The sequence below is a fragment of the Tachyglossus aculeatus genome, chromosome 16 (assembly GCF_015852505.1).
Source record: "Tachyglossus aculeatus isolate mTacAcu1 chromosome 16, mTacAcu1.pri, whole genome shotgun sequence".
NCBI classification, from domain to species: domain Eukaryota; kingdom Metazoa; phylum Chordata; class Mammalia; order Monotremata; family Tachyglossidae; genus Tachyglossus; species Tachyglossus aculeatus.
Genome location: NC_052081.1, coordinates 10,089,656 through 10,116,043, shown reverse-complemented (window position 1 = coordinate 10,116,043; position 26,388 = coordinate 10,089,656). Strand labels below are relative to the sequence as shown.

General features: G+C 43.1%; 1 protein-coding gene across 3 annotated transcripts in view; it reads right to left on the bottom strand.

The window, feature by feature from the left end:
- RASAL2 (RAS protein activator like 2) overlaps positions 1 to 26,388 on the bottom strand; it is a 260,025-nt gene that overhangs the window by 53,369 nt on the left and 180,268 nt on the right. For all 3 annotated transcript variants that reach the window (XM_038758689.1, XM_038758690.1, XM_038758688.1), the window contains exon 4: positions 5,856 to 5,962. In XM_038758689.1, coding sequence (XP_038614617.1) covers positions 5,856 to 5,962 — 107 coding nt within the window. The remainder of the gene's footprint in view (positions 1 to 5,855; positions 5,963 to 26,388) is intronic.

Below are 26,388 nucleotides of genomic sequence, written 5' to 3'. Positions count from 1 at the left end.
GGCCCTCTTCACTGACTTACTTAATTCGGCTGACATTTCTAAGGGGCATCAAATGCTCCCAGTGTTAATTAGTGGTCAAGCCTGCCACCCATTCAACCACAGCAGAAAATGCAGGAAAGGCTAGGTGCCCAGCACTACTTCCCCATGGCAGCTTCCCTCTTCTTTCCTCTCATCAAGTCTCCTCATTCCAGTATCTGGGATTCTCAAAAGGCCTGCCAACACACAAATCTCAAACATAACATGCCTTGGTTCCATCCTCTAGTTTCCAGAAATTAGGAGCCTGCAGCCAGGGATGTGGGGCTATTGTTCTAGAGGGTGGGGAAGTGTAGGGAGGGAAATGTTCAACAGGTTTTGTTGGCGCCTCTCCCCAGCCCTGCCACAACTGATCCCTTGCAGTGGCACCTCCCCACCCTGGCCAACCCCCTGCAAGAAATCAACGACTATCATCTCCCTGCATTCGAGGTGGGTAAGGTCCTCCTAGCTTGGAGAGTATAAGCAGCTACCATAGTGATACATAACCACTCCCAACTTCCAGAAAATACAAACTGGACATTAAAGATTTGGAGAAACATTATAGATTTCTCAGTAGAGCATCTCTAAAGGAGAGTCATCAGTCCAAGCCAGGACAGGGGGAGAGTCTTTTCCTCCCAAGGGAGTTACACCCTCCCTCCCACATAGCTACCCAAGCCCTCCCTATTGCCTTCACCATGTCATTATAACATGAAAACGAAAGCATTTCCCTACTCCCCAGAAATACATTTCTTTGGAAGTCAAACCCAAAGGGAACCCAAGGATGATATACTGCATATTATATTTCCTCTAGACCCTCTGCCTGATTCCCATTAGGCCTTGGAATCAGAGACCAGTGTTTACTTTCAATACCGGGGTATTGACAGCTATATACTTTTTCAGTGATTTACATCTGACAACACAAGACCACCTCAGTGCAACATAGGAGGGATGACTATAAACACAACTATTTTTTTTAGTAAACCTATGAAAATAACCCCCTGTTTACTGAATAGCAAAGGATAATCACAAAGAAATGTGAAAAGGAGAAATTTTCTAAGAGGTATACATGCTAGAGATGCACAAAAGATGATTATATGTGCTCCAGTTTTAAGGTAAATTTGTCACCAAAGGAGAATCACTTTAAATTTTATGAAGCAGTTGTACAGCTTCCTCTTCTTCCTTCAAATACCGGGCAAGTCACCACTGAAGAAAGCAAAGTTGGAGAAGAAAGAAAGGAAATTACTCATTAACTAGAGGAGAGCAATTTGAGTAAAAAGACCTAGAGTCAGTCTGGTTCCCCAGCAAACAAAAACAGAAGGGCTGGACAGGGGATTGTTCAGAATGGAGCTCCCAGGATATTCAACCTTGCTCTTTGCCCTCATGAGAAGCAGCTAAAGGCAGCAATTCCTGTTGTCAGTCATTCAATGGTTATTTATTGAGTGCTTGCTGCGTGCAGAACACACAACTAAGTGCTTGAACAAAGTATACTAAGTACAGCAGAGTTGGTAGAAGTATTCCCTGCCCACAACAAGCTTTTTGTTCTTTAGTACTGATCAGAGGAGAGCATCCCGTTCTCACAAATGAAGGCTGCAGTAAGGTGAGTGTTTCTATTAGAATGTACACCTGGAAAGCTTTCTGGAGGGGCACAAGCTATAGATGGTGCCTGGCAGTGCTATCTCATGGATAGTGAGAGCTGACTTTAGAGAAAGTAGTTACTGATTCAATTTTAGACACAAATGAAGGCACTGACTGGGAAACAGACCATTGATTCTGGTTCATTTAGAAGGGAAAACTCAAATAAGTCAAAAACAAAATTATTGTACTTTGTTGAAAATTTGCCTAAATCTGATTAATATTTAAAAATACTGAGTGTGAAAAACATGACAGCAATGCAGAACTAGATATATTTTATATGTGTTTATGTAAATTCAAATTCAAAACATATGAGCCCATGCCTCAGATACACTTCTCAATTCAGGATTGAAATATTATGGTTGACAAGCAGGTAATCCCTGTGAGTAATTAGCAAGTACAGAAGAGGAGGCAAAAAGGTAGTGAGATAAAGACAATAAACAGTAAAAGCTAAAGACAGCACACAGAAGCAAAGGCAGAGAGCACTTGATAAGAAATGTTTGCTTGACTTCTGAATTAAGCCAACATCTGTTGATTTCTTTTCATGAATAAACATCCGTAATGCTGTGAAACGTTACAGTGAATTCCAACAGCATCTTTTTTTAAATGCATTTATTTGCTAGAAGTTCAATAAATCTTTTCAGAGACATTGTGAAAGGGAAGAGCAGATAACTTCTTCATGTTAATAGATCAGTAGGTCTGATTCATATGGTTTAAATCAAGCATACATCATTCTTAAAAAATGAGTTTAACCTCAAAAAGTGGTCCATGGAGAAAAATCAGAAAAAAACCCCTCTATTTCCCTTTGTACTCTTTTCTCCTTCTCTTATCTATTTGGTTTCCTGTGACTTTGTCAGATGGCTTATATTAGTGGACTAGAGTGAAGACTGAACAGGAGCAATAAAATGCTGAACCAGGATTGGCTTCCCTGGTGAATGGAGGCAATTTTAATGTGTATGTATCCTGTGCTGTTGGAACTTAGTTTTGCTGTTAGGTTCAAAGCAGGACTGGCTACAACCTACTTCCCTTCTCTTACTGCCAGAAGATTTAAGGCTTAGAAGGACACAGGACCTGCTTAACATTCCCCTTACCTGGCCTTATCCCATTCCATTTCACCTGGGCAGCTTAGATGACAAGGAGTCTCCATACTGTCCTTGATCAAAAGAAAGTCAAGGCTGAAGATTTAGTATGATCCATTAGCTGAGCTACAATGGGGAGCTAGGAGTGGTGAAAGAATGAATGAGAACTGTTTTGAAGGTTCACAAACAGCTTCCCAAAACTCAAGACAACAGGTGTGAAGGTGGTAACTTCCAAAGGATGTGCTGTTATTAACTACGCACAAGACTGACTCCTGCTGACTTAACATCAATGGTTTAAACATTATGGTTTCCTCCTCTACAATCACAACACCCATGGGGAAGTTTGTTCACTTGGCAAACATTCAGCCGCACCCTGCGCCTCAGTGGCCAACAACACATCTCCTGCCATGTTACTGCTTAATTGAGATGCATCTGCCTATCACCAAACGGAACATTGTGTTACATTGTTAGGATCATTATGGGGCATTATGAAAAACCTAGGGCACTGTCACAGATGTCCAAGTGCCTCTATGAGTGCGCATCACTGGACTGTCAGTTTCATTTTAATGGTGATCAGCCTTGTAATCATCAGGCACCTTTAACAACTTCTCTGACAGCTTCTTGCTGAAATGCAAAGGGATATCACCTTCCCAAATCAGTTCAAATTAAAAGGGGTTCGCAGGGCCAGAGATGGCCATGTTATGATGCCCAGAGGGGTCACAGCTACTGGGCAGCAGACACCGAACCAATGTAGTTCAAGGTTAATTGTGACCTACTTTGAAGTTGTCATGATCTAGGGCAAACCCTCTCTCTTCCAGATTGTCAAGCAAGGATTTATTTTTAAAAGTAAAAGGATCCTTTGTATTCCAAACAACATTCGGTTAGCAAACCCTAAACCCTTTTATTGACTCAGCTAAGGGTATTAATTAAAATAGTAATGAGTTTGTCTAGAGGGGACAAGGAGGAGGAGGGATACTAATGTTCATTTTCAATAGACTGTAAGCTTCTTTGAAGGCAGGAACCATGTTTTTTTTACCTCTATTGTACTCACCCAAGCCCTACTACAGTGTCTTAACAGACCGAAGACACTCATTAAAAAAAAACTGCGACTGAAAGAGTTAATTCTAACTAATGGTCAACAGGAGCTAGTATAACAATCCATCTCAGAAGTCCAGTTTATTAGTTTCACTTACTTGGAAATCCTGAAGCCTATCCCCAACCTCCAACATGTCCTATTAATACAAATTAAGGGTATCGCAGATTCAAATTCTGAATATTCAGGATATTATTCTGAACTCAAGACAGTCAGGATTTAAGCAGATCTACCAAAATTGGATACTTCTTCAGAATGGAAAAATAACAACTCTTTCTTCTTACCTCTCTGTGTTTCTGTCACTTATTCCCTATTTCTGGAAGGTATCTTCTAACTCCATGGAATTCCAAGCGCTTAGTACTGTGCTCTGCACACAGTAAAATACTATAAAATAATTGGTATCCATGGTGGTTATACAGACACCACCAGGCTTGTCTTTCTCAAGGATTTTTGCTTTCATGTGCTTTGACGTTTTCCTCATTACATTATCACAAGCTTGTTTATATTCTGGGCATTTATGACTATGTCATCTGAGTTATAGCTCAGAGATGCTTCCCAGATACTTTATTTCTCAGCTGTGACCTTTCCTCCTGTGAATCGAGACAAATTCAAATCACAGTGTTCCTGAAGTCTAGACTCAAGATGGTAGGGAGAGTGAAAATGCCTGGTCTCTCTGAACAGAAGAGAAATGGGAAAGGAGGAAGAGGAGGAGAAAGAAGAAATCAGAACACATCCAAAAGTCATTAAAGGAAAGGATAAAGGAGAAAAAGGAAACTAGAAAGAACATTAGCCTCTGTGGCCAGGATAAAGAAAATACTACATTTCCCAGGAAGCTGCAGGTTATCCCACAGCCTAGCCTAACTGCTTTCAACTTTGCCCATCATGAGTTAAACCATTTATGGCTGCCTTCCCACCCTGCCCTCCCCGCAATGGGGAAAAAAAAGTTTGCTATAGCTATAGCTCTTACCCCCAGTTTCCCCATTCACCCTTCTCTGGCTGAACATTTAGGAATCCTGGAAGAAGAACATGAACTAGTCTACCTTTCAATTTTCCCACTGTGAACCAGTGCTAAAGGTGGGGTGGAGGAAGAGAGTTTGTGTCACCTTTATGTCTGAGCTCCACACTCACTCCCCAAGGGCTGGAGTCCATGGCAACCATGCCAGGCAGTGTGAATTCATGGGCCAATCCTAAATTGTAATTTTACGCTTTGACACTAAAAATAGGTGCACCCCAAAATTTGGATCTGGGTTGCAGAGCAACAAAGCACTCAGTGTTTCCAGTGGGGCCTAATGAATGAAATAATTGAGTAGATGGCCCATATGACAGGCTTTCCGAAGTACGATGAAACACTGAATTAGAAAGAATGTGCCCAGGATTCTGAAACTTTCGGTCCACAAAAAGTAACAGAACACCATCTACCTGATAAAGTTTGGGCTCTTCAGAGTTACTCTGAAAATGCCAGGCATGCGGCCTGCAACTGGTGAAGGGCTGAGCTGGTCAGTTAAAACTCTCCAACTCAGCATGCACAAGGATCTGCAAACTGAAGCCTGCACAGTAAATACAACCTGTAAAATTTAGTGGCCATCTGTCTTTTTCATTGCTGTAGAACTTCATTTATAAAATGCTTTAAAAAATATTGGTAATCAAGAAACCCCAGGATAAAGAATCAAAGTGTCCTAACTTCTCATTCTAACTTGACCACTTAACTTGCTGGGTCATTTTAAGAATACTTGTTTAATTTTTCAAGGTCTCAGTTTAGCCTCTGTAAAATACGGTTACCCATTACAAACTAGAAGATCTCCCCCATCTAGGCTGTGAGGCCGTTGTTGGGTGGGGACCATCTCTATATGTTGCCATGTACTTACCAAGTGCTTAGTACAGTGCTCTGCACATAGTAAGCGCTCAAAAAATACGATTGAATGAATGAATGAAAAGTGAGGAATAGACAATTGCAGGGAGGGGGAAAACAAGCCGGTTTTCTAATTCATAAAGAAAGAAAGAAAAAAGAAAAAGCATTATCTGGTAAAGACAGCACTTACTGAAACTTTGAAAGGAGAAGTGTTTGTGGTATCGATGGAGTTTGTCTTTTCCGATGTGCTGGTCCCAGAGATACTCCGCCTTCGGGGAGACCTTTCCGCTGGAACCTCTGAAAAAGAGGGAGAAGGGAGTGACACAAAGAATAAGTGCATCGATCTTTATTCCCACCTCACCTCAATGGTAGCAATTCTTGACCTATTCCTGAAAACCTGACTTACTGACTTCAGGGTTCCATTCTACCTCTCTACTGCTATCCCGGGCACTTGAAATAGGATAAAAAATGGTCAACGAAGACAGAGTTGGCAGCATAACTCTGAGTTGAGATTTGCACTCATATCTGTGCATTCACATTATAAAACCCCCAAATGTCCCCTGCTCTGTGTCCAGAGGAACACCCAGACTCTCTCCTATATATAGCTAGTGCTCTAGCCAGCAGTCAAGTAGTAGTTATTAAATGAAATTGTTAAGAGCATGGACAACAAAATTCGGTTTAGTCTGGTAATGTTGCTTCACACAAAGGTCAAAGTTTGATCCCATGCAGATAATATGACCCACAGGAGTGAACACTGAAAGATCGTGAGAAGACTGAAAGCTGCTGCTTGGATCAGATCACATTATATATGCCTATGCAGATTCAAAAATAGAGCAGCATCTCCTTGTTCTGGAAATATGACCTTACTAAGATCTGACTCTGGTTCCTGAAATCTGTGCAAACTAACCCATCAAGCTTTACAAATGACAGGATTGAATCAAATTTAAAGATGTAATAAGTATGCTGGCTATATTTCTAGATTGATATATCTGAAATCAAGATGCACATACACACGCAAATACAGATAATAGACACGTTTTTATACCTTTATCACAACTGCTTCCCATCTCCAGTTCAACTGATAGGGCTATATGAATCCAGCTTCAGAGATAACATTAGACAGTCTCAACATGGATAGGGAAAAAAAATCCTTAAAAAAGTGTCTTGTGTTATCTTCTGGATCTTAAAAAACAGAGCATAATCTGGGACTCCGAGGACTCACATTTTGATTCCTGCTCTTCTCCCTTTAAAAGCCAGAAGCAGCTTAAACTTCCATTTCTGGCCTCCTGGCCCTTGGGATCCGTGCTATTTCCACTTACGAGAAAGCCCGTGTTCGTGTTCTCTCTCTCTTCCTCCCTTCTCTTCTCTCTCTCTCTCCCTCCCTCTCTACAGCTTGCAGAGAGCATGAGCGAGAAAGAAACACACAGGACTGCAGCTATTCAATCAATCGTTCCCACTGCACATCCTCATTAGTTACTCTCAGGCTATTAGCAGACGCTCAGCCCCTCACTCCCCCCGGCTACAGAAAATTTCACTATATTATCCTGACCTGCAGCAATAACAAACATTTTCTGAAATTTATTGCCAGCTGGTGCCAGGAGAACATCATTTAACAGAAACACAGTCATGCTCACAAATCAACACCCCTCTGAAACCCTCTGAGGAGACACTACCTGGCACTATCTGTGCATACTGGACACTGATTTTAACCACTACAGAATACCTTCCTTGTGATAGCTTGAAAAAATGAAAAGAAACAGCCCCAAGGACTGAAGAATGGAAGCTCAATGTTCCAGATGCCTGCAGTACAACAGAGCTCCACAATTAGTTTTGGTTCCTTTTTTAAATTATGAACTATAACTAGGAGTCTTTCAACTTGTCACCAATCATTGGTGGTTAAATGAGCTTTAATGTCAGGAGCCATTTTTTAAAAATTAGCCCACAGAGTGGATAATGGGTACATTCAGCGGACATTAATAAGAAAACGGTCAGGGAAATTAGTTCAAAATAGTGAAATGACAGTAAGTACTGGAAATATATGGGGTTAGCTTGCCGGAGCACACAATACAGCCTAGCTTCATAATTTTGATTAGGAAATTCTACCACCAATTCATGGGGCACCTGATTTTGGGATCCTGGTAAAACTACCTGGCTGCTGGTGAGACTTCTGAGAATACAGTACCAACTACAGGTAGCACAGACTCAAGCTTCAAAACAACCACCTCCTCTCTTTTTATGGAAAGCTTTCAGAGAAGGTGTTAAGTTTTAGCCATAAGAGTCATTTTGACCACCAAAAGGAAGGAAGAAATTATTATCTCCTCCAAAGAGGGTGTATGTTCTAATATTTTTTACACAGACATTTTATGTTTCTGTGGATTTTTTTTTTTCAAAAGCAGTCCTAACCCCAACCTTCCCCTCTTACACAGATATGCAATTTAAGGGACTGGAAACTGAAATAACGAATATTATTTGAGAAGGTGGTCACCATTATTTAAAATTACACAAATAGAGACGCTCAATTTGCTATTCTCAACTCTTACTTAGAGGAACATGGCATCTAGAAGGAACCACAAATAATTTTACACAGCCTACGCATTTTCCCAGTCTCACCTGTGGAAAGAAGACAGAATTTCTCTATTAAAACAAAAAACAACACACCCAAAAATAGAAATCACCAAAGATTCTCTTCCTGGACAAGAAGGAAGGACAATAGCTCAAGATAAAGGAGAGTCAAGGCAGGCCCAAACAATCTGCCCCCTCTGCAACAGGCACAGACACTCACACCCCACCACCCTCTTAAGAATGAAACTTATCTCCAGGAGGAGTGGGCTTCCATCCTTGAAACAGTGAGTTTCTTCAATTCTCACAAGATCCATAGCATTAGAAGAAAATATGTGGAGAAGCAATGTCCACTCAGAAACTGAATAGCAGCATCAGCAAGTGCAGGTTAGCAACCTGCTGGGTCAGGCACCAGCAAAAGTACAGGGCTGCATATTAAATTAGCCCAGCTATCTCTAACTCCAAATCCACAAACAGAAAGGAAAGCGGCTGGTATGCTCTTAAAGCCACCTTTCTGCTGAGTCGGGAGGAAAATCTATACCATCTCTACTAGGCCAAAATTAGACAGCTGCCTCCCAACTCTCATTCGTGATACATACTACTATTGCATTATTTTCATCTGCTGTAAAAATCAATGTATCTTTCACAGTCATGGCATTAAATTACCATCATTCTGTCCCTGCCTCACTCTCTCAGGCTGAAGCAATAGTCCCTCCGTGGATTAAAAAAAAAGCCCGAAACCTCTTCATCTACTCTCTCAACCTCTGAAATATATACAGATTGCTCATTTCTATACTGAAAGAAGAAAAAGTTGCAAACACCTCTCATAAGGTAGCCTTAACTCGTCTCTTCATTTCCTTTGCTGGAAGGCAATTTCTGTTGTATTGTGCTCTCATTCATTCGTGAAGTCATATTTATTGAGAGTTTACTGTGTGCACAGCACTGTACTAAGTGCCTGGGAAGTACAAATCGACAACATATAGAGATGGTCCCTACCCAACGATGGGCTCACAGTCTAGAAAGGGGAGACAGACAACAAAACAAGACAAGTAGACAGGTGTCAGTACTCTCCCAAGCACTTAGTACAGTGCTCTGAGCAGAGTAGGCACTGAATGAATATGACTGGTTGATTAATTGGTGACAATCTGCAGTGCAGAAAACTTAACCAGATGGCCTACGCAGTACACTCCCACTGGAGCCACCACTGTCCTGGGAGTTTGAGGATGAGACTACTGATGGGGAAATTTCATCCACTTGTGAGACCTTGGCTGTTGACTCTAATGTGGAAGTGGATGCCCAAGAAGAATGCCCTTCTTTGTTCTGGTGCATTCACTGGCTGCAATTCCTGGCTCCATTTTCAATCCCGCCTCAAGTCACAGCCTTTCGACAGCTTCTGCTTGCTGTATTCCTGACCTGTGGACTTGCAGCTGCATTAGGAGCAGTCCAAGTATGGTCAACCAATCAATCAGTGGTATTTATTGAGTGCTTACTGTTTGCAGAACATCGTACTAAGTACTTGGAAGAGTATAATGTAACAGAAGGCAGATATGTTCCTTGTCCTCATGAAGCTTACAATTCAGAGGCGGGTACCTTTCTTTCTGAGGCTCTTTTGGGTTTGAGAGGGTCTAAGAAGGGACAGCTGGTGGTGTGAGGTAGGGGAGGCCAGCAGGGCAACAGTAAGAAATTATCTGAAAATCACCTCCCTTTCCTTCCGAAACCGTTTCAGCCCCATCAAACCAAGGCAGCGCTAAGAAATCACCTCTCTGTCCTTCTGAAACTGTTTCAGCCCCAGCAAACCAGGACCCTGCCCTCTCTGCTTGCCCTTTCATTGCTGCAGCAAAAACTGACATGGGGAATTAGAACGCCACTCTGCCCAAGAGGAGTCGGACTGTAAATCTGGGGTGCATATCTAGGGGAACATCTGGGTCCCTTTGCTGTTTATTCCTGGATGGGGCAGAGCATGTGAGAGAGAAACAAGAACTCAAGGGTCTGAAGAAAGATGGCTGCGATCCCGAAAATAAAATCTACTCAGTTTTGATCTTGTTACTGGCAATATCCCCACAAGAGCCAAACATGTTATCAAGCTGGCAATGCAGCTGGGCTTAGGTGCTCTAAGTTCCTTGTACTACTTTGATAAGAAGACATTCGCCTCCTCTCCCTCCCACACACCAGAAGGGCCTGCCTAATGTGGAAGCTCTGTTGTGCCACAAATTCTACTTGATGGGAAGAAGCCAAAGGCTGCTCGTCCATTTACCTTGGAAACAGACTTCAAGGGGTGATGTGCTTTGGAAAAACCCTTGCAGTAGTTCACCTCTGATATCGCTTCCCATGTACCCAGTTCTGCCCCTGCCTTCAAGGAGATTCAAAAAAATATGGTACCCATTATCTCATGCCATGGTCTGATCTTCTGAAGCATTCTGAATGTAAAGAGGAAGAATAAGGTTTCACTTAAGATCTACTGGGCATCGAATCGTTAAGTCCCTGCTTTAGAAACCCATCAGTTATCAACTTTATCTCCCAAGAAAACATTTTCACCTTGCAACTAAGGACGTGACACTCACAAATGGCCCTACCTGAGCGAGGAAAAAGATAGCAGTTTGAAAAGTCCACGGGAATCTATGTGCCCTTTGGTGACTCTGACGACACCTTGCATTTTAGCTGATGTTGGGAAGGTTTCCAATATGAGATAGCAATTCAGCCCAGCAGAACTTGAAAGCTTTCTGATGAGCTGGCCTGGATGGCACATTTTTTCCAAACTCTTGTTAATGCCCCCAATCAGTTCAATTACCCAGATGATTGGGATCTATTGGCAGATCTTTTCCACTCCCGTGGTTCTGTGGGCTCTGGAGACCACTGGAGGACCACCTGGCACAGAAGGAGGGGGTGGGGTCAAAGCAGGGGTGGAGTTAGCAAAAGTGGATCTGGAAGCATTGGTGGCATGGACCAATGGGCATTGTTTCATCTGCATAGCACATGCCCCACTGAAGCTTGGCAAAACTAGAATTTCATCCAGAAAAATTATTTTTGAACAGTACAACTGCTCCATGAATGCAGGGCCATTAAAAGCAATCCAGGTCAACTAACACACCCACGTGTCCTGCATCATAAATCATGAATGAAAACTCATCCCAATGACTTAACTGGATTTTTGATACTTTGTGTGAGGGATTTCTTTTGGAAGGGACTGTCCTACTCTTACTCTCCAATGGGGAATTCTTCAAACCATTTTAAAAACCTCTGTGAAAAAAAATCAACAAAACTTTTAACAAAGCGTGATAAAAAATTTACTACACACCAGGCTACCTGCTAATGTATTAACATGGGCCCCAACTTATGTTATTGGAGGTTCTGCCTAGATGGGGCAGGAGGACTCAGGCTCACTACACTGTCTTCCCAGGCTCCCTCAGAGCTATCTGACCACAACGAGCTGCAGTCTTGGCTGCTACTGTAAACTAATGAGACGGCAGGGTTTTGTGATTGGAAATCAGTATTCTTCTACTTCCTGAGGGTCCCTCAGGAGACTCTGAGATGAGGACTATCAGAAGGGTAGAGTGGGAAACAATCAAAGGAGAATGACAGAATGAAGAAGAAAACCAGTTCAACCAAGAAGAGCTTTGAGAATATAAAATACTGAAAAAATATGCAAGAGAAAGGTATCCACTGAAAGGAGTCAAGAATCTGGGGGTAATTGAGAGTGGGTACAAAGAAGAATCCTGGAGGAAGTGATGAGAGGCCGATGGAAATTACATTCTAAATTTATATAGCCAATACCACATAACCTAGGGGGTTTATATACTTCATCCGCTAATTTCAGTAGCATAGCTTCTGCTGTCTCCCACTCGAATGTTTTTAAAACATGGACACAGAAAGTCACTCTATGCAACTGAAAACTATCTCAGCTACTTTAATCCTACCTAATTTGTATCTCTCAGACTGCTCTACTTGATCCATAGGCAATCTTACATCTGTCAGGAGTTGGTGGCACCTACATAATTGCAGTGCGGTCTCAGAAAACAGGGCCACCTTTCTTCCTCTTCCTCATCAAGTTTTTAAATTATTCCCCCCATTTCTCTTGTTACTACCAAGGGCAGTAAAAGTACAGATAGTTCTCTGAAGGAGATGCTTGCTACGCCATGAAGATCCTGAAAGATCCCTACTGCCAGGGTTCCACATGATTCCTGCTAGACAAGTTAACGGAAAATAGTTCAAATCAAGTTTTACACACTGCAACATACCTCAACTACTTAGGCCCTGGCAAAATGCACCTCTGGATGTCTCAGGCTGTTGAAATCGGGGACCATAATTAAAAATGCGAAGTGTCATTGAAGGAACTGGAGCACTGTATCCCTAGATTGCAACCTCCTTGTGGGCAGGGATCTTGTCACCAATGCTATTTTACTGTACTCTCCCAAGTGGTAAGCACACAACAACACTCAATAAATATCACTGGTTGATTTATTTCTCTTGGTGCCTCTTTTGTTCATAGAGATGGCTTGGCCATAGAAATGTCTGGGTTAGTGGCACTGGTTTCCAGATTTCTGGAGTTTCTCCAGTGTCAGTATCACAAATAACTTAGTAGTTACTCCTTGAGAACCTGGGTCCATGGCACTACCCGGAGACGTGGGGATTTTCTACTAACCTATGCAGCCCGTGGCACTCTTCCTTGCCTGTGCCAGCTCCAAGATGGCAAGGCTATCATGGGAAGCAAGTACACCCTTTTACCCCAAGGGTTACACACCTGCATGACTCCGGTAAATATTTCTTCAGATTAGGTTTAGCACCAAGCCATCCAGGGAAATAAGAGCCTCCTGAATCTTTAGTTCTAGAAGCTCACAGTGCTTCCACTTGGATGGTCTCTTCTACAATCCCACCCACAATTTTCAAATGTCCCACCAAATTTTCCCAGGAACAACATTTGTGTGTACCTGACAATTCAAGGCTACCTCCTTCTCTTAGGCATAATGACTTTTACACCAGATACTAATTAACGCCACTGAAATCCTACCCAAGACACAGCTAAACAGACTACGTATCCATGAGAAACTGACCACTCCAGAGCAGGTTCTGGCTGGCTTGGGCTTTGCAAGGTTCAGCAGATGGTCTCTGAGAAGTTTTGGGTAGACTTTATTCAGCTTTTGGGGCCTGGAACCTAACCTTTGTAGGAGTCAAACTGGGTTTCCCAGATTTAGACCCTGGCAAAAAGTGAAGGAAAGCCCTAACATACTTGTAAATGTTTCTGCAACTGTAAAAGGCAAAGAAGTTACACTACATGCTTGAGAGTGCAATTGAAAATAATCACAGTTTTGGATGAAATAATTTCCTGATTAGAGAATGAATGCTGGTGAGCATGTTCTGGGCAGGAAAGACAAGAGGAAAAAAAGAGAGAGAGTTGGGGGTGAGGAAAGAGGCTGGAAAACTGGTGAGCTACAATTAGATAATGAATAGAGTGAAGGTGAAATATTCTGGGCAAAGACTCAAAAATAAAAAAGAACAAGCTGCAATGACTATCTGTCACTGACTCCTAGAATTAGAACGTGATAACACACATGAAAAAATCCTCGGACTAACTGCTGATTTAAAAAAAAAAGAATAAAAAGGAAGGAATCCTTTACCTAATGGTTTTTACTACTTAGACATCTAGAGATGACAAACACAGATAGAAAAGGTTAAATTATTCTGCTGTGCTGGGGACAACCTCACTTTTTAATTCTGCCTCTAACTCTTCTGAGCCCATCAATCTGGTTACTTATAGGCTTTTCCTAATCCCCTATTTTAGCTCTGATGGAAGTTCTAAAGAGATTTTTTTTCCTCCCTGTTCACAACCAATCACTTCTAAAAGCCAGGATTTTTTTAACCTCTCCTTCAGAAACGGATTTTCTGAAACCTCCTCACTACTCATCAGCTTTGCATAAACACGTGGGTTATAATTTCTGAATTACTGCTTCATGGTTCAGATGAAATGTAAAGATATTGGGATGTTCCAAGATCAATTCAAATTTTTCTCGAAACAGATCTCTCTCATCTTCCTCAGGGTAATGGAAAGCACATTAATGCTTAGCTCTCTAACTAGGGGAGAATAAACTTATTAATACTTACATTATTCACTCATTAAAATTACATTGCTTTTCCTAAAAGGTCACTTGGCACTTTACATTTGGCTGTTTACTCTTACCCCAAATTCGATACCTCTTAAAGAAATTATGGAAAGGAAGTTCTGATAATGAAAGCATTCAAGTTAGTCAGCCAGTCATATTTATAGGGTGCTTACATGTCCAGAGCACTGTACTAAGTGCTTGGGAGAGTACGGTATAACAATATAACAGACACATTCCCTGCCCACAACTTCTCCTTACTTTTCAGGGAGTTCCCTGAAATACTGGATACTAAGACACCCGTGACATCCCATGCATTACAGCAGTGCAATATGATGATGTCAAGTGCCCATTCTGTGGAAGTTTGCTGAGTTTGTCCAAACCTAGAGTGGTTCTCCTGGGAGATCCCTGACCTCTCATGTGCTTCAGAGCCTTTGCTTTCTCCTTCCCTCTGAACATGGGCAACAGGTCTGAGCTGCAGAACTTATAGCAGGAGGCAAGGGGGTGCATGGGGGAATAGGGAGTGGGGAGAGAGAAGGGGGATGGAGAAAAGAGGTTGGCCACTGACAATAAAAATATCAGATATCATCAGTACTATTTACCGAGACCTTACTCTGTGCAGAGCACTGTACTAAGTACTTGTGAGAGTACAATACAACACACAAGTTCCCTGCCCACATGAGCTTACACACTAGCGGTTGGTTTACACAGATATCAGGGCATCCATTGATAAATCAATACTGGTTGGAGAAAGACCAGCTGCAAACTGGACTTTCCAGTATGAAGCCTGATGACTGATTTCCCTTTCATAAGAGTCTGGTGTTCCTTAAAAACTTAACCTAATAGTTTCAGGAGGACATGATGAGGAAAGTGAAACATCTAAGATAGCAAGAGGAATATATTGGGAGGAACAGGAGGAGAGGGGGAAGGGAAGGGAGTATGCGGGGGGGCGTGGAAGTGGGGGCAAGGAGAGAGGCAGCTGATGAGGCACAGCTTGATTTGGTAAGCAGAAAGGTTCTGTGAGGGTTGATGTAAACGACTGATCCTTTACAACTCCTTCACAGACTACAGAAGATGACTGGCAGAGACCCACAGAGCAACAGAAGTCAATTAAGTCACATGCCTTCCTAGTCTTTAATCTACCTGGCAACTAATGATGTCAGAAGACTTCCAGCTGGTGATAGGCTACTTTATTTTTCACAACAGCTTTGGTGGGAACAAGTTCAACCTGCTGGTTTGTGGAGTTGGGTTAATAATGATGGATTTCTTAAGTGCTTACTATGTGCTAAACACTGTTCTAAGTGCTGGGGTAGATACAAAGTAATTGGGTTGGACACAGTCCCTGTCACCACATGGGGCTCACAACCTCAATTCCTAATTTACAGATCAGGGAAATGAAGCCCAGAGAATTTAAGTGACTTGCCCAACGTCACACAGCAGACAAGTGGCGGAGCCGGAATTAGAACACACAACCTTCTGACGCCCAGGCCCATGCTCTATCCACTAGGCCATGCTGATTTGATGTCTGTGTTGGCTAACACATCAGTTTATACTTCCCTCCGCTGCCCTGATTATCTTTGGACAGAAACGCTCTGGGCATGTCACTCCCCTCCTCAAAAATTTCCAGTGGCTGCCTGTCAACCTACGAATCAAGCAAAAACTCCTCACCCTCAGCTTCAAGGCTCTCCATCACCTCACCCCCTCCTACCTCACCTCCCTTCTCTCCTTCTCCAGCCCAGCCCACACCCTCCGCTCCTCTGCCGCCACTAACTTCCTCACTGTGCCTCGTTCTCGCCTGTCCCGCCATCGACCCCCGGCCCACATAAGGATTCCCTGGCCTGGAATGCCTTCCCTCCACACATCCGCCAAACTAGCTCTCTTTCTCCCTTCAAAGTGCTACAGAGAGCTCACCTCCTCCAGGAGGCCTTCCCAGACTGAGCCCCCTTTTTCTCTCCTCCTCACCACCCCCTGGCCCTAACTCCTTCCCCTCCCCACAGCACTTGTATATATTTGTACAGATTTATTACTCTATTTTACTTGTACATATTTACTATTTTACTTTGCTAATGATGTGCATATAGCTATAATTCCATTTATTCTGATGATTTTCACACCTGACCACATGTTTTGTTTTGTTGTCTGTCTCCCCCTTCTAGACTGTGAGCCCAATGTTGGGTAGGGACCGTCTCCATATGTTGCCGATTTGTACTTCCCAAGCTCTTAGTACAGTGCTCTGCACACAGTAAGCGCTCAATAAATATGACTGAATGAATGAATGAATCAAGAAGGTTTGGATTGGGCTTAGAAGCGGGACTGGTTTCTAAACCCAAGGCAAGTCATCAGAGGGAGTGATGCTCCTGTGGCCACTAAAAACTTAAAAGTGTGCAGTGCAAGTTGGAAGAGGCATCCATGGGAACAAGGACCTAGGAGGGGAACACACCAGTTCTGGGCAAGACGGGGGGCGCTCTGGGTTTGGGGGCTTGAACCAGCTCCTATTTCAATCAATCAATGGTATTTATTGAGCACTTATTATGTGCAGAGCACTGTACTAAGCACTTGGGAGAGTACAAGTCAACAGAATTAGCAGACAAGTTCTCTGCCCATAATAAGCCTACAGTCTAGAGGACATTCTGACATTCAGGATGGAGGTGTGAGAATTTTTCTGTTTCAGGGAGCTAAATGCCCAAAGCTAGTCCTGCTTGGAAGTGGGTTAAATGTAGATTTAAACGTTCTTCTTTTGCTTTAATTTTATCTCCCTCAGTGGAATGAGGCATCTACATTTATCTGAGCTGGACCTCACTAGTCTTCCAATCAGTCATATTTATTGAGCGCTTACTTTGGGCAGAGCACTGCACTAAGTGCTTGGGAGAGTGCTACACCTAGTCGATACTTGAAGTTGGCCTAGCCACCTGGCAAATTCTTAGAGATTCAGAGTTGGGTGGGTCAGACCTAGGTTGGCTACTCACAACACTCAAAGCTACCGGAGGCCCCTCTGCCAACCTGGAATAGACACTCTGTTATGTGTACGGTGCAGGTAACATAATATAGAGCAATGTAATGACATCATAAGGAACCTTTTGTGAAAATCTATAGAACCTAGGGGCATTAGAAGAGGTATCCTGACCTCTCCTCCTCACTCCAAAGCATTTGTGTTTTCTTCCTAGGAGTGTTTAACGACTTGGGAACTTGGCAGCAGGAGTGGAGGCCAAAGTGGGCTGAACATTTAAAATACAAATACTGGACAAAATGGTGCCTGGTGTCATATCAGTACTGAACAGGGGTTGAAATTGGGACTGTCAAGTATAAAACTGGATGAATGGCCACCCTAGCCATGTTTTTCTCTGGCAGGTAGAACCCAGGCTGAAGTTGGTTTGAGCCCCTAAGATCTGGCCCAAGCAGAGTTCTACTGACAAAGACAGAAGGGAAGGGGTAAATTGGGGAGTGGGAAGAAAACAAAGGAAAAGGGAAGAGCAGGGAAAGAGAGGCAAGGGAATGGAGATTGCAGCAGCAGCAGCAGCTGTGGGGAGAGGAGGAGGGGAGGGAACCAGAGCCTACAAAAGATGGGAAGTGAGGGAAAGACTGAGAACAATGAGAACCAAATATAATGACCTGGGGAAGAACTAGAGGACAAAGATAAGAAACTCAGGGGGTAAGTGGAGAGGGCAGAGCATGAGAATCTTGTTTCCAGGAAGTGAGCACAAGAAACACTAATAGAAGAGTCATCATCAGTGGTATTTATTGAGTGCTTACTATGTGCAGAGTACTAAGCACTTGGGAGAGTACAATACAACAGGGCTGGGTAGAGGAAGGCACGAAGAGGGGAACGGGCATAAAGAGACAAAGAGTTTGGATGAAGGAGAGGGGGGCCAGTGGGGGGAGGGAGACTCAAAAGACCCAAACAGGGGCAATATGGAGGCAGAAAACCCCCAAAAAGCAGGGCAGGGGAAAGACAGAAGTGTGAGCAAATAAGAAACTAAGGAGAGAAACACCCTAGAATGCAACAAAGTTAGGAGCTATAAATGAGAGAGAATCATCCAGGGACACATAGCAACACCTCACACATTCAGAATAAATAAGGGGTGAGGAGAAATCCTATTTGAGGTAACAAAAATTCCAAGTCTAACCTAATGCGAGCTGCCAGCTCTGTCCACGAATATGTTCTGCACATGTTTCTGACAGGGCTGAAGCCATAGGGAGAAGGAGCCCAGACAAAGGGAAAGCAGACTGAAAAGGCAGGGGAAAGGCGGAAAGCTAAATGAATGGTGAGGGGTGGGCGTGAACGGGATGAGAGTGGGAGATACAAGAACAGAAGAGAAAGCTGAGCAAGATGGATGAAAATGGAAGTCGGTGGGAGAGGAAACTGAGCAAGGACGCAGGATCTCCAACAGGCGAAGAGGCAAGGAAAAGGCAGTGCAATGCTGGCAAGGTAAAAGAACTGGCTTGTGAGAGGGGATATGAACAAGGTTTGCATGAATCCCAAGGATTGAGGGGAGAGAAAGACATATACATGCATGCGCACACACACACACACACACACACACACTCAAAATGTACACACATGAAGAAAGCTTTATGGCTCTAAAATAAATAGCAAAGAAAGAGGAAGCCAGAATTTGGGGAGATGCGGAGACACGGACAAAAATCCTCACTTCCACCAACTCGGGAAAGGGCTAGACTGTCCCAGAGAGTTTTGAGGCTCCAGAGACAGAAGAACACAAGACAGAAGAACACAGAAAAAGCCAAGTGGATCAGCATATGTAGTTAAGACCCCTGAGATACAAGGAGCTGAAGTCCCCAAAGGGCATCAGGGCCTGAAAGGACTCAAAAACAGGGGGTTAGGGGGGAGTGAGGGGAGGAAGAGTCTTACCTCTTTCAATCCTGCCTAGCATTCATTCATTCATTCATTCAATCGTACTTATTCAGCGCTTACTGTGTGCAGAGCTCTGTACTAAGCGCTTGGGAAGTACAAGTTGGCAACATATAGAGATGGTCCCTACCCAACAGTGGGCTCACAGTCTAGAAGGGGGAGACAGAGAACAAAACATATTAACAAAATAAAAGAAATAGAATAAATATGTAGAAATAAAATAAATAAATAGAGTAATAAATACATACAAATATATAGACATATACACAGGTGCTGTGGGGAGGGGAAGGAGGTAAGGTGGGGAGGATGGAGAAAGGCAGGAGGGGGAGAAGCAGGAGGGGGCTCAGTCTGGGAAGGCCTCCTGGAGGAGGTGAGCTCTCAGTAGGGCCTTGAAGGGAGGAAGAGAGCTAGCTTGGCGGATGGGCAGAGGGAGGGCATTCCAGGCCAGGGGGATGACGTGGGCCGGGGGTCGACGGCGGGACAGGCGAGAAGGAGGCACAGTGAGGAGCGGAGGGTGCGGGCTGGGCTGTAGAAGGAGAGAAGGGAGGTGAGGTAGGAGGGGGCGATGTGATGGAGAGCCTTGAAAGCAATTGCCCTTCCCAGCCATGTGTCCTCAAGCTCGCTGAACGACAAAAGTCAAATAGTAGAGAAAAAAAGAAGCAGCAATTAAGACCAACTCTAAGAAGCGTTCAGTTAGTAATTTCTGTTTGTTCCCCCTCCACTTAGATTGTGAGCCCCTTGAGGGACAGGCAACAATGTAGAAACTGTTGATTTGCATCAATTCTACTGCTTGGCGCAGTGCTGGGCAAAAAGTAAGCACTTAATAAAAACTCTAATCAATAAATCAATCCCTGTGTGATGGTTTGTATACCTGACATAAGGAATGTATATGTGATCTGAGACTGAGAGGTTCAAGGTTCAAGAAGTACCATGGCTTAGCGGAAAGAGCCACAGGCTTGGGAGTCAGAGGACATGGGTTCTAATCCCACCTCCGCCACCTGTCTGATGTGACCTTGAGGAAGTCACTTAACTTCTCTGTGCGTCAATTACCTCATTTGTAAAATGGGGATTAAAATTGTGAGCCCCAGGTGGGACAACCTGATTACCCTGTATTTACCCCAGCACTTGGCGCATATTAATATGTGCTTGGCACATATTAAGTGCTTAGCAAATACCGTAATAATAATAATAAATAATAAGACTGTGTTGTTTATTACACTCAGTGCTCTGGCATAGAAGATGGAAGATCAATAAATTGTACACAATAACGCACTTCAGAACATCGGAAATAGTCAAAATGTTAAAAATGGAAAAATTTGAAATATAACAATACTAAGTCCTCACCAGGACACAATAGTCTTAAAATCAAGGAGCATGGGTACCCACAGCTTCGTAAACTCACTGAAGACTTACAATGGAGAGACATGCATGTCCTTATTCTCAATAAATCCTTTTTCATGAAAATCATTGTCACAATAATAATAATGATGGCATTTACTAAGCGCTTACTATATGCGAAGCACTGTTCTAAGCGCTGGGGAGATTACTAGGTGATCAGGTTGTCCCACGGGGGGCTCACAGTCTTAATCCCCATTTTACAGATGAGGTAACTGAGGCCCAGAGAAGTTAAGTGACTTGCCCAAAGTCACACAGCTGACAACTGGCGGAGCTGGGATTCTAACCTATGACCTCTGACTCCAACGCCCATGCTCTTTCCACTGAGCCATGCTGCTAGATCCTAATATACCCTAGCAGATCCAGATACCTAGTGAAGGGCATTGCTCTCAGCATTGTTTAGCCTTCTATATAGATATTATACATTTAAATTTTGCCTTTACTCTACATTGTAAGCTCTTTGTGGGCAGAAACACACCTACCAACTCAGTTGTACTGTATTCTCCCAAGCACTTAATACAGTGCTCTGCACACAGTAAATGCTAAATAAATAATAATAATGGTATTTTGTTAAGCGCTTACTATGTGCCAAGCACTGTTCTATAAATACAACTGATTGAAAGATTGATGTTCTCATTCTTCCCTTTCCTAGCTAGGGAAAGGACAACGGGCAGACTCTGAGCGAGCAAATATGACAGGTCTATAAGAAGTTGGGCCTATCCTCTCAGTCTTTCTGGGAAGAGGAATAATAGGGATCTGGACTGGAAACAGAAAGAAGTGGCCCCCAGGTGATTTAGGGAGTACTGAGTTTGTTGTGGGGATGGCGAAAGACTGGAGAGGAGAATCCACATAATACTGAATCCTGCCAATCCCCTGGATAAGCATGGATAGGAAATCCATCCCCTTCAATCCCCTCCCCTCTTTAATGGGAAATTCCTAGGGTCTCGTGCCCGGATTCCTAAACCCCTACTCCTCACTTGACCGGTACAGTGACAGTCCTCGACAGACGGTTTGACAGTGTCTCCCTGAATTGACTGCCCTTCGCCCCCATCTCTGACCATCTGGGAGAGAGAAGCTAAATTTGCAGCATTTTCTCGGTGACTCTTCTGAGAGTCGGAGATCAAGCAGTTAAACTGGAAGCCAACGATTCTCTTCAGATTCTCTGGACCCTCCGGCCCCACCCTCCTTTATTATCTCACTGCTTCTTAAGATTCCACTCCTCCTTTCCCCCACCCAACTGTAAAGGGTCAAACAACAGCCTTTTAGTCCTTAAAGTCTCCTATGAATGGAACCGAAACTGAAAAAATATGACCACGGGGCTTTGACCCATCATTTGGGTCATGAGGAAATACAAAAACACCACAACCCAGTTGAAGAGGAGAGGGAGAGAGGGAGAAAGGGAGAGAGAGGGAGAGAGGGAGGGAAGGAGAGAGAGAGAGAGAGAGGAGAGAGAGGAGAGAGAGGGAGAGAGAGAGAGAGAGAGAGAGAGCGAGAGAGAGAGAGAGGGAGACCCAGGGAGACAATTGCCACCTTCATGTCACAGCAGGCTTATGACCTGGGGATGAGGTGAGGGACACAATCACATTGTCTCCTAAAACAACCATTTTTTGGAAAAAAGAATGAGTCGCTTCAGGTTCATCAGTCCCCAAGGAAAAGGCACTTTATAAAGGAATGCACATTTGGACTTCCCAAGCGCTTAGTACAGTGCTCTGCACACAGTAAGCTCTCAATAAATATGACTGAATTAATAAACCAAAACAAAGTCGACTCTCAAGGGGATTCAGAAAAAAATAAATATATTAATGAAGCTCTGGGAAATGATTTACGAGGTAAAACTACATTCCATGTATAACTCAGTCCTTACCAGAACAAAGGATAGAATCAAGTAATAATTTAGATTTCAATTCCAGAAAAAAAAAGAATTGTAATAGCAAATATATTAGGTAAATGGAATCAGGTTTAATAAAAACAGCCTAAAATACAAAGAAAAACGTTCCGATGGTAGAAGTGATATCTCACTGTACAATCTTCTTGGGCAGTACAGAATAGATTGCAAGGGAGATAAATAGGTGATTTTTAAAATTTCTAACATTGATGCTATGATTGACTATCAACCTAGTAATCTTCATAGTTTGAGTGGGAGGAAGTTAAACCACTACCTGGTACACTCCATAACGTTTTACTCATTGGGGAAAAATTCTTTGTATAAATCAATATTACAAGAATTCCCAATATTCAGCACTAGTTTTCTTATAGTATTCATCTAGCCTCTTCAAGCCCTCAGACACACACTCACACCCACCACTGGATTAGCCCTAACAATGCTGGACAGAACACACTAAACCCCAGCTATTGTACATTCTAACTAGACTGGTTAGGAGTTGACAGGATACAGACATCAGCTGGCTGAGGGATGTGGGGAGTGAGTTGTGTGCTCTTTGTCACTGACTAAATATCTAGCCTTTCTTCACCTAAGCAGCAGTTCAACCAGTTCTGGTGAGGCTATTCTTCTGGGAACCAACCAAACTTTCAAAGCAGATAACCGATTCAGCTAGTCTTTAAAAAAAATTACAGAACTTAAAACATTCTCTAGTCTTCCTCCCTGGAAAAAGGACAATAAGGCCTGACAATAAAGGGTAAAAAGAATCAGTAGAGCCCTACCGTACCCAGAAATGACAGGAGGCTCTTCTCGTCTTCGGTGCTACTATCCAACCACTCGGCCACATCACCCGGGGAAAGGAAACTCATTCTCCAGCCAGAAAACTTTTCCATAAAGAACACAAATAATGAAGTGAGGAAAGGGGGAATGGAGACACAAAACTCTTAGTGATCCAACCTTTAAATGGCTGGCTAGGTTGAGAAAATCAAACAGAAAAGCATGACCCTTTCTCCACTCTGAATTCTGTTTCTGAGACATCAATCTGTTACAGCAGGCATTGCGGGTGGGGGTGGGGGGATGGGAGGGAGTGGTGTTGGAGAGAGAAAGAAGGGGAGAAGATTTGTCCTACCCGTCTCTTGATGTTAAGCTTTCCGCTCTAACAGAAAGCCAGCATGAGCAAGAAAAGGAAAATGATTTGTGGTTTAAAATGACAGAAGCAGAAGAAAATTTAAAAAGCCCCCAAAGGAAAAGAAACAGGTTCTACATTGGAGCAGCTTGGATACCCAGATAGCACAGTGGCCAATCAGTTAAGTGATACATATCGTCAAACAAAAACAAAAAATCAGATTCAGCATTTTGCTTTGTTTTGAGGAGAAAGGTTTTAAAATTTCCCTTCAGCCACTCAAGAGAGAAGCTGCAGCCCTTCTCTTCTCTAACTCCTACAACAGCCTCCCAGCCCTGGTGACGATGATTTTTCTCATGCAAAGGCAGGTTGATCAATCTGTGAATAGGAAGCTCGCACCCCTCCTTTCTACTTCCCCTCGTTCCCTCCCCCCTCTCACATGGCGGCTGCATTGATCGACAATAATGGAATCTGTATCTGACTGCCAACAACAACATTAAGGATATTACAAGTTCCTCTTCGTAAAAGCGCAAGCCATTGGTAGAAAGACAGCACAACTTCAGGCTTCAGGGTTAATAGCGCTTTCGGCAAGAGAAAGCAAAGGGGTGGGGGGATGGGATGGGAGAGAGAGAGAGAGAGAGAGAGGGAGAGAGAGTGTGTGAGTGTGAGTGTGTGTGTGTATGTGTTGAAAGAAGCCTGGATTGTGGAAGAGAATACATAAGTGATCCAGTGAATTAGGTAAGGGGTTCAAGTCATCCATCCATCCATCATCATAGCGAATGATTCTGTTTGTCCTTCAACTCTCTTGTCACAACTCACCATTGCCATGCAGGAAGGGGTCAGATGTGATTGGATGATTTATACTACAAATTTACATGCTTCGATTTATGACAAACAAAAGGGTATTTCACCCGTTGGAGCGGCATGCAGGCAGCGAGGAGTCTAGCAGAGGAGGGAGTATAGAGACCCACAAATCACAAATGCCTTTGTCTTTGGGGACGGATCAGGTTGGATGCTCTGAGCAAACTACACTGTTTAAAGAGACAGAGTCTTTTCTGGAACCACAAAATATGAGTCCCCTATTTAAATAATTCTGTCCCTTTCCCAGAATGTTATTGCAATCTATCTTCATTTCAGTCATACCTGCTCACAATGGAGAGGGAGAAATGATGAAATGATCCCAGGGGTTGACAATGGACTAATACAAAAGAAATTACACACACTCAAACACTAGAAACTGTAATGTCACATTCCGAAGGACAGCATGGATATTCTGGTTACATGGGATTAGAACTTCTCTTTTCTTAGATGTCCCAGATCATGGATTGGATAGCTGGGAAATAAATTTTCACAGTTGCCCAAGGTCACACAGCAGACAACTGGCAGAGCTGGGGTTAGAGACTATATTCTTCTGATTCCCAGGCCCATGCCTCTATCCACTAGGCCATGCTGCTTCTTGGAATGTAATCTATGTCCGTATGAAAGTAATCTATATCACACAATTGCACATGATTAATGAACTGTTTCATCAACACTTGATCCCACCTTGGCCAAAATGAGAATACCAAATAGAAGGTACTTGTTTTTCACCCATCTTATTAAAAATTTGTGCTGCATGTGTAAATCATTTGCTAACTTCAAGCCAAGTTTATGAGGGAGTATCACTACAGATAACACCCTCAGTCTGTTATACAGGGGTTGCGTTTCTGTAAAATACTACAATATGGAAAATTTGCATGGTAGCCCTCACCCATTCCACTGTTGCCTGCTAACAGACAACTTTTTTCTTCAAATGGTATTTTGTGCCAGGCACTGTTCTATGCACTGGGGTAGATACAAGATAATCAGGTTGGATACAGTCCCTGTTCCACATAGGGCTCACACTCTTAATCCCCATTTAACAGATGAGGTAACAAGCACAGAGAAATTAAGTGACTTGCCCACGGTCACATAGCAGACAAGTGGCAGTGCTGGAACCAGAACCCAGGTCCTTTTGACCCCCAGATCCATGTTCTAACCATTCTTCTGACAAAATGAGCTCTGCAACCAGACTTAAACTGTGTGAAGAATATTCCCTAACTCTCCAAAACATGCAATGAAAGCAAGTGGTGTAGCAGCAACTGTGCACCTGACCAGGTTCTTTACTATTTCCTCTAGACTGCAAGCTCACCTCTACATTATAAACTCCTTGTGGGCAGAAAACATATCTACCAACTTTGCTGTATTGTACCCACCCAATGGCTTGATGCAAAGCACTGCACACAGTAAGTGTTAAACACCATTTTTTGACATATAGTACTGGAGATTCAGGAGGAACCAACCTAAATGTATGGGAATGCAATATTGAGTTACATTACAATCTAGGTTTATCCCTCTTCCCTCCCAGGAACCGCCTTAATTTTCCAGCCTAAAACTAACTACTTGTACCCCAGAGAATCTGCAGGTCAGCAGGAGGACTTGTGTCTGGAGTGTTGATGCCAATGCCAAGTTTCAGGCTGCCCATAACCCACTCTCCATAGATTCACTGTTTGCCAACCCTAATGCAATTCATCTTCTTCCTCATGATAACAAAGCCCTTTCATTAAGATCAAGTCAATTACTGCTTAAACCCCCAACTCCCTCTAAGCTCATGAGGTGAAACAATTTCAAGAATTTAAGTAGAGTGGCAAGGCTTTCAATTATATACTAGCTTCCAAATAATTTCCAACAACAATGCAACTACCAAATTTTGCACTTTATCATCTGCATGACTTCTTTAGAGCTGTGAGGGATTATCATGGGTGGACGAGGGGGAGAACCAAACTTTGT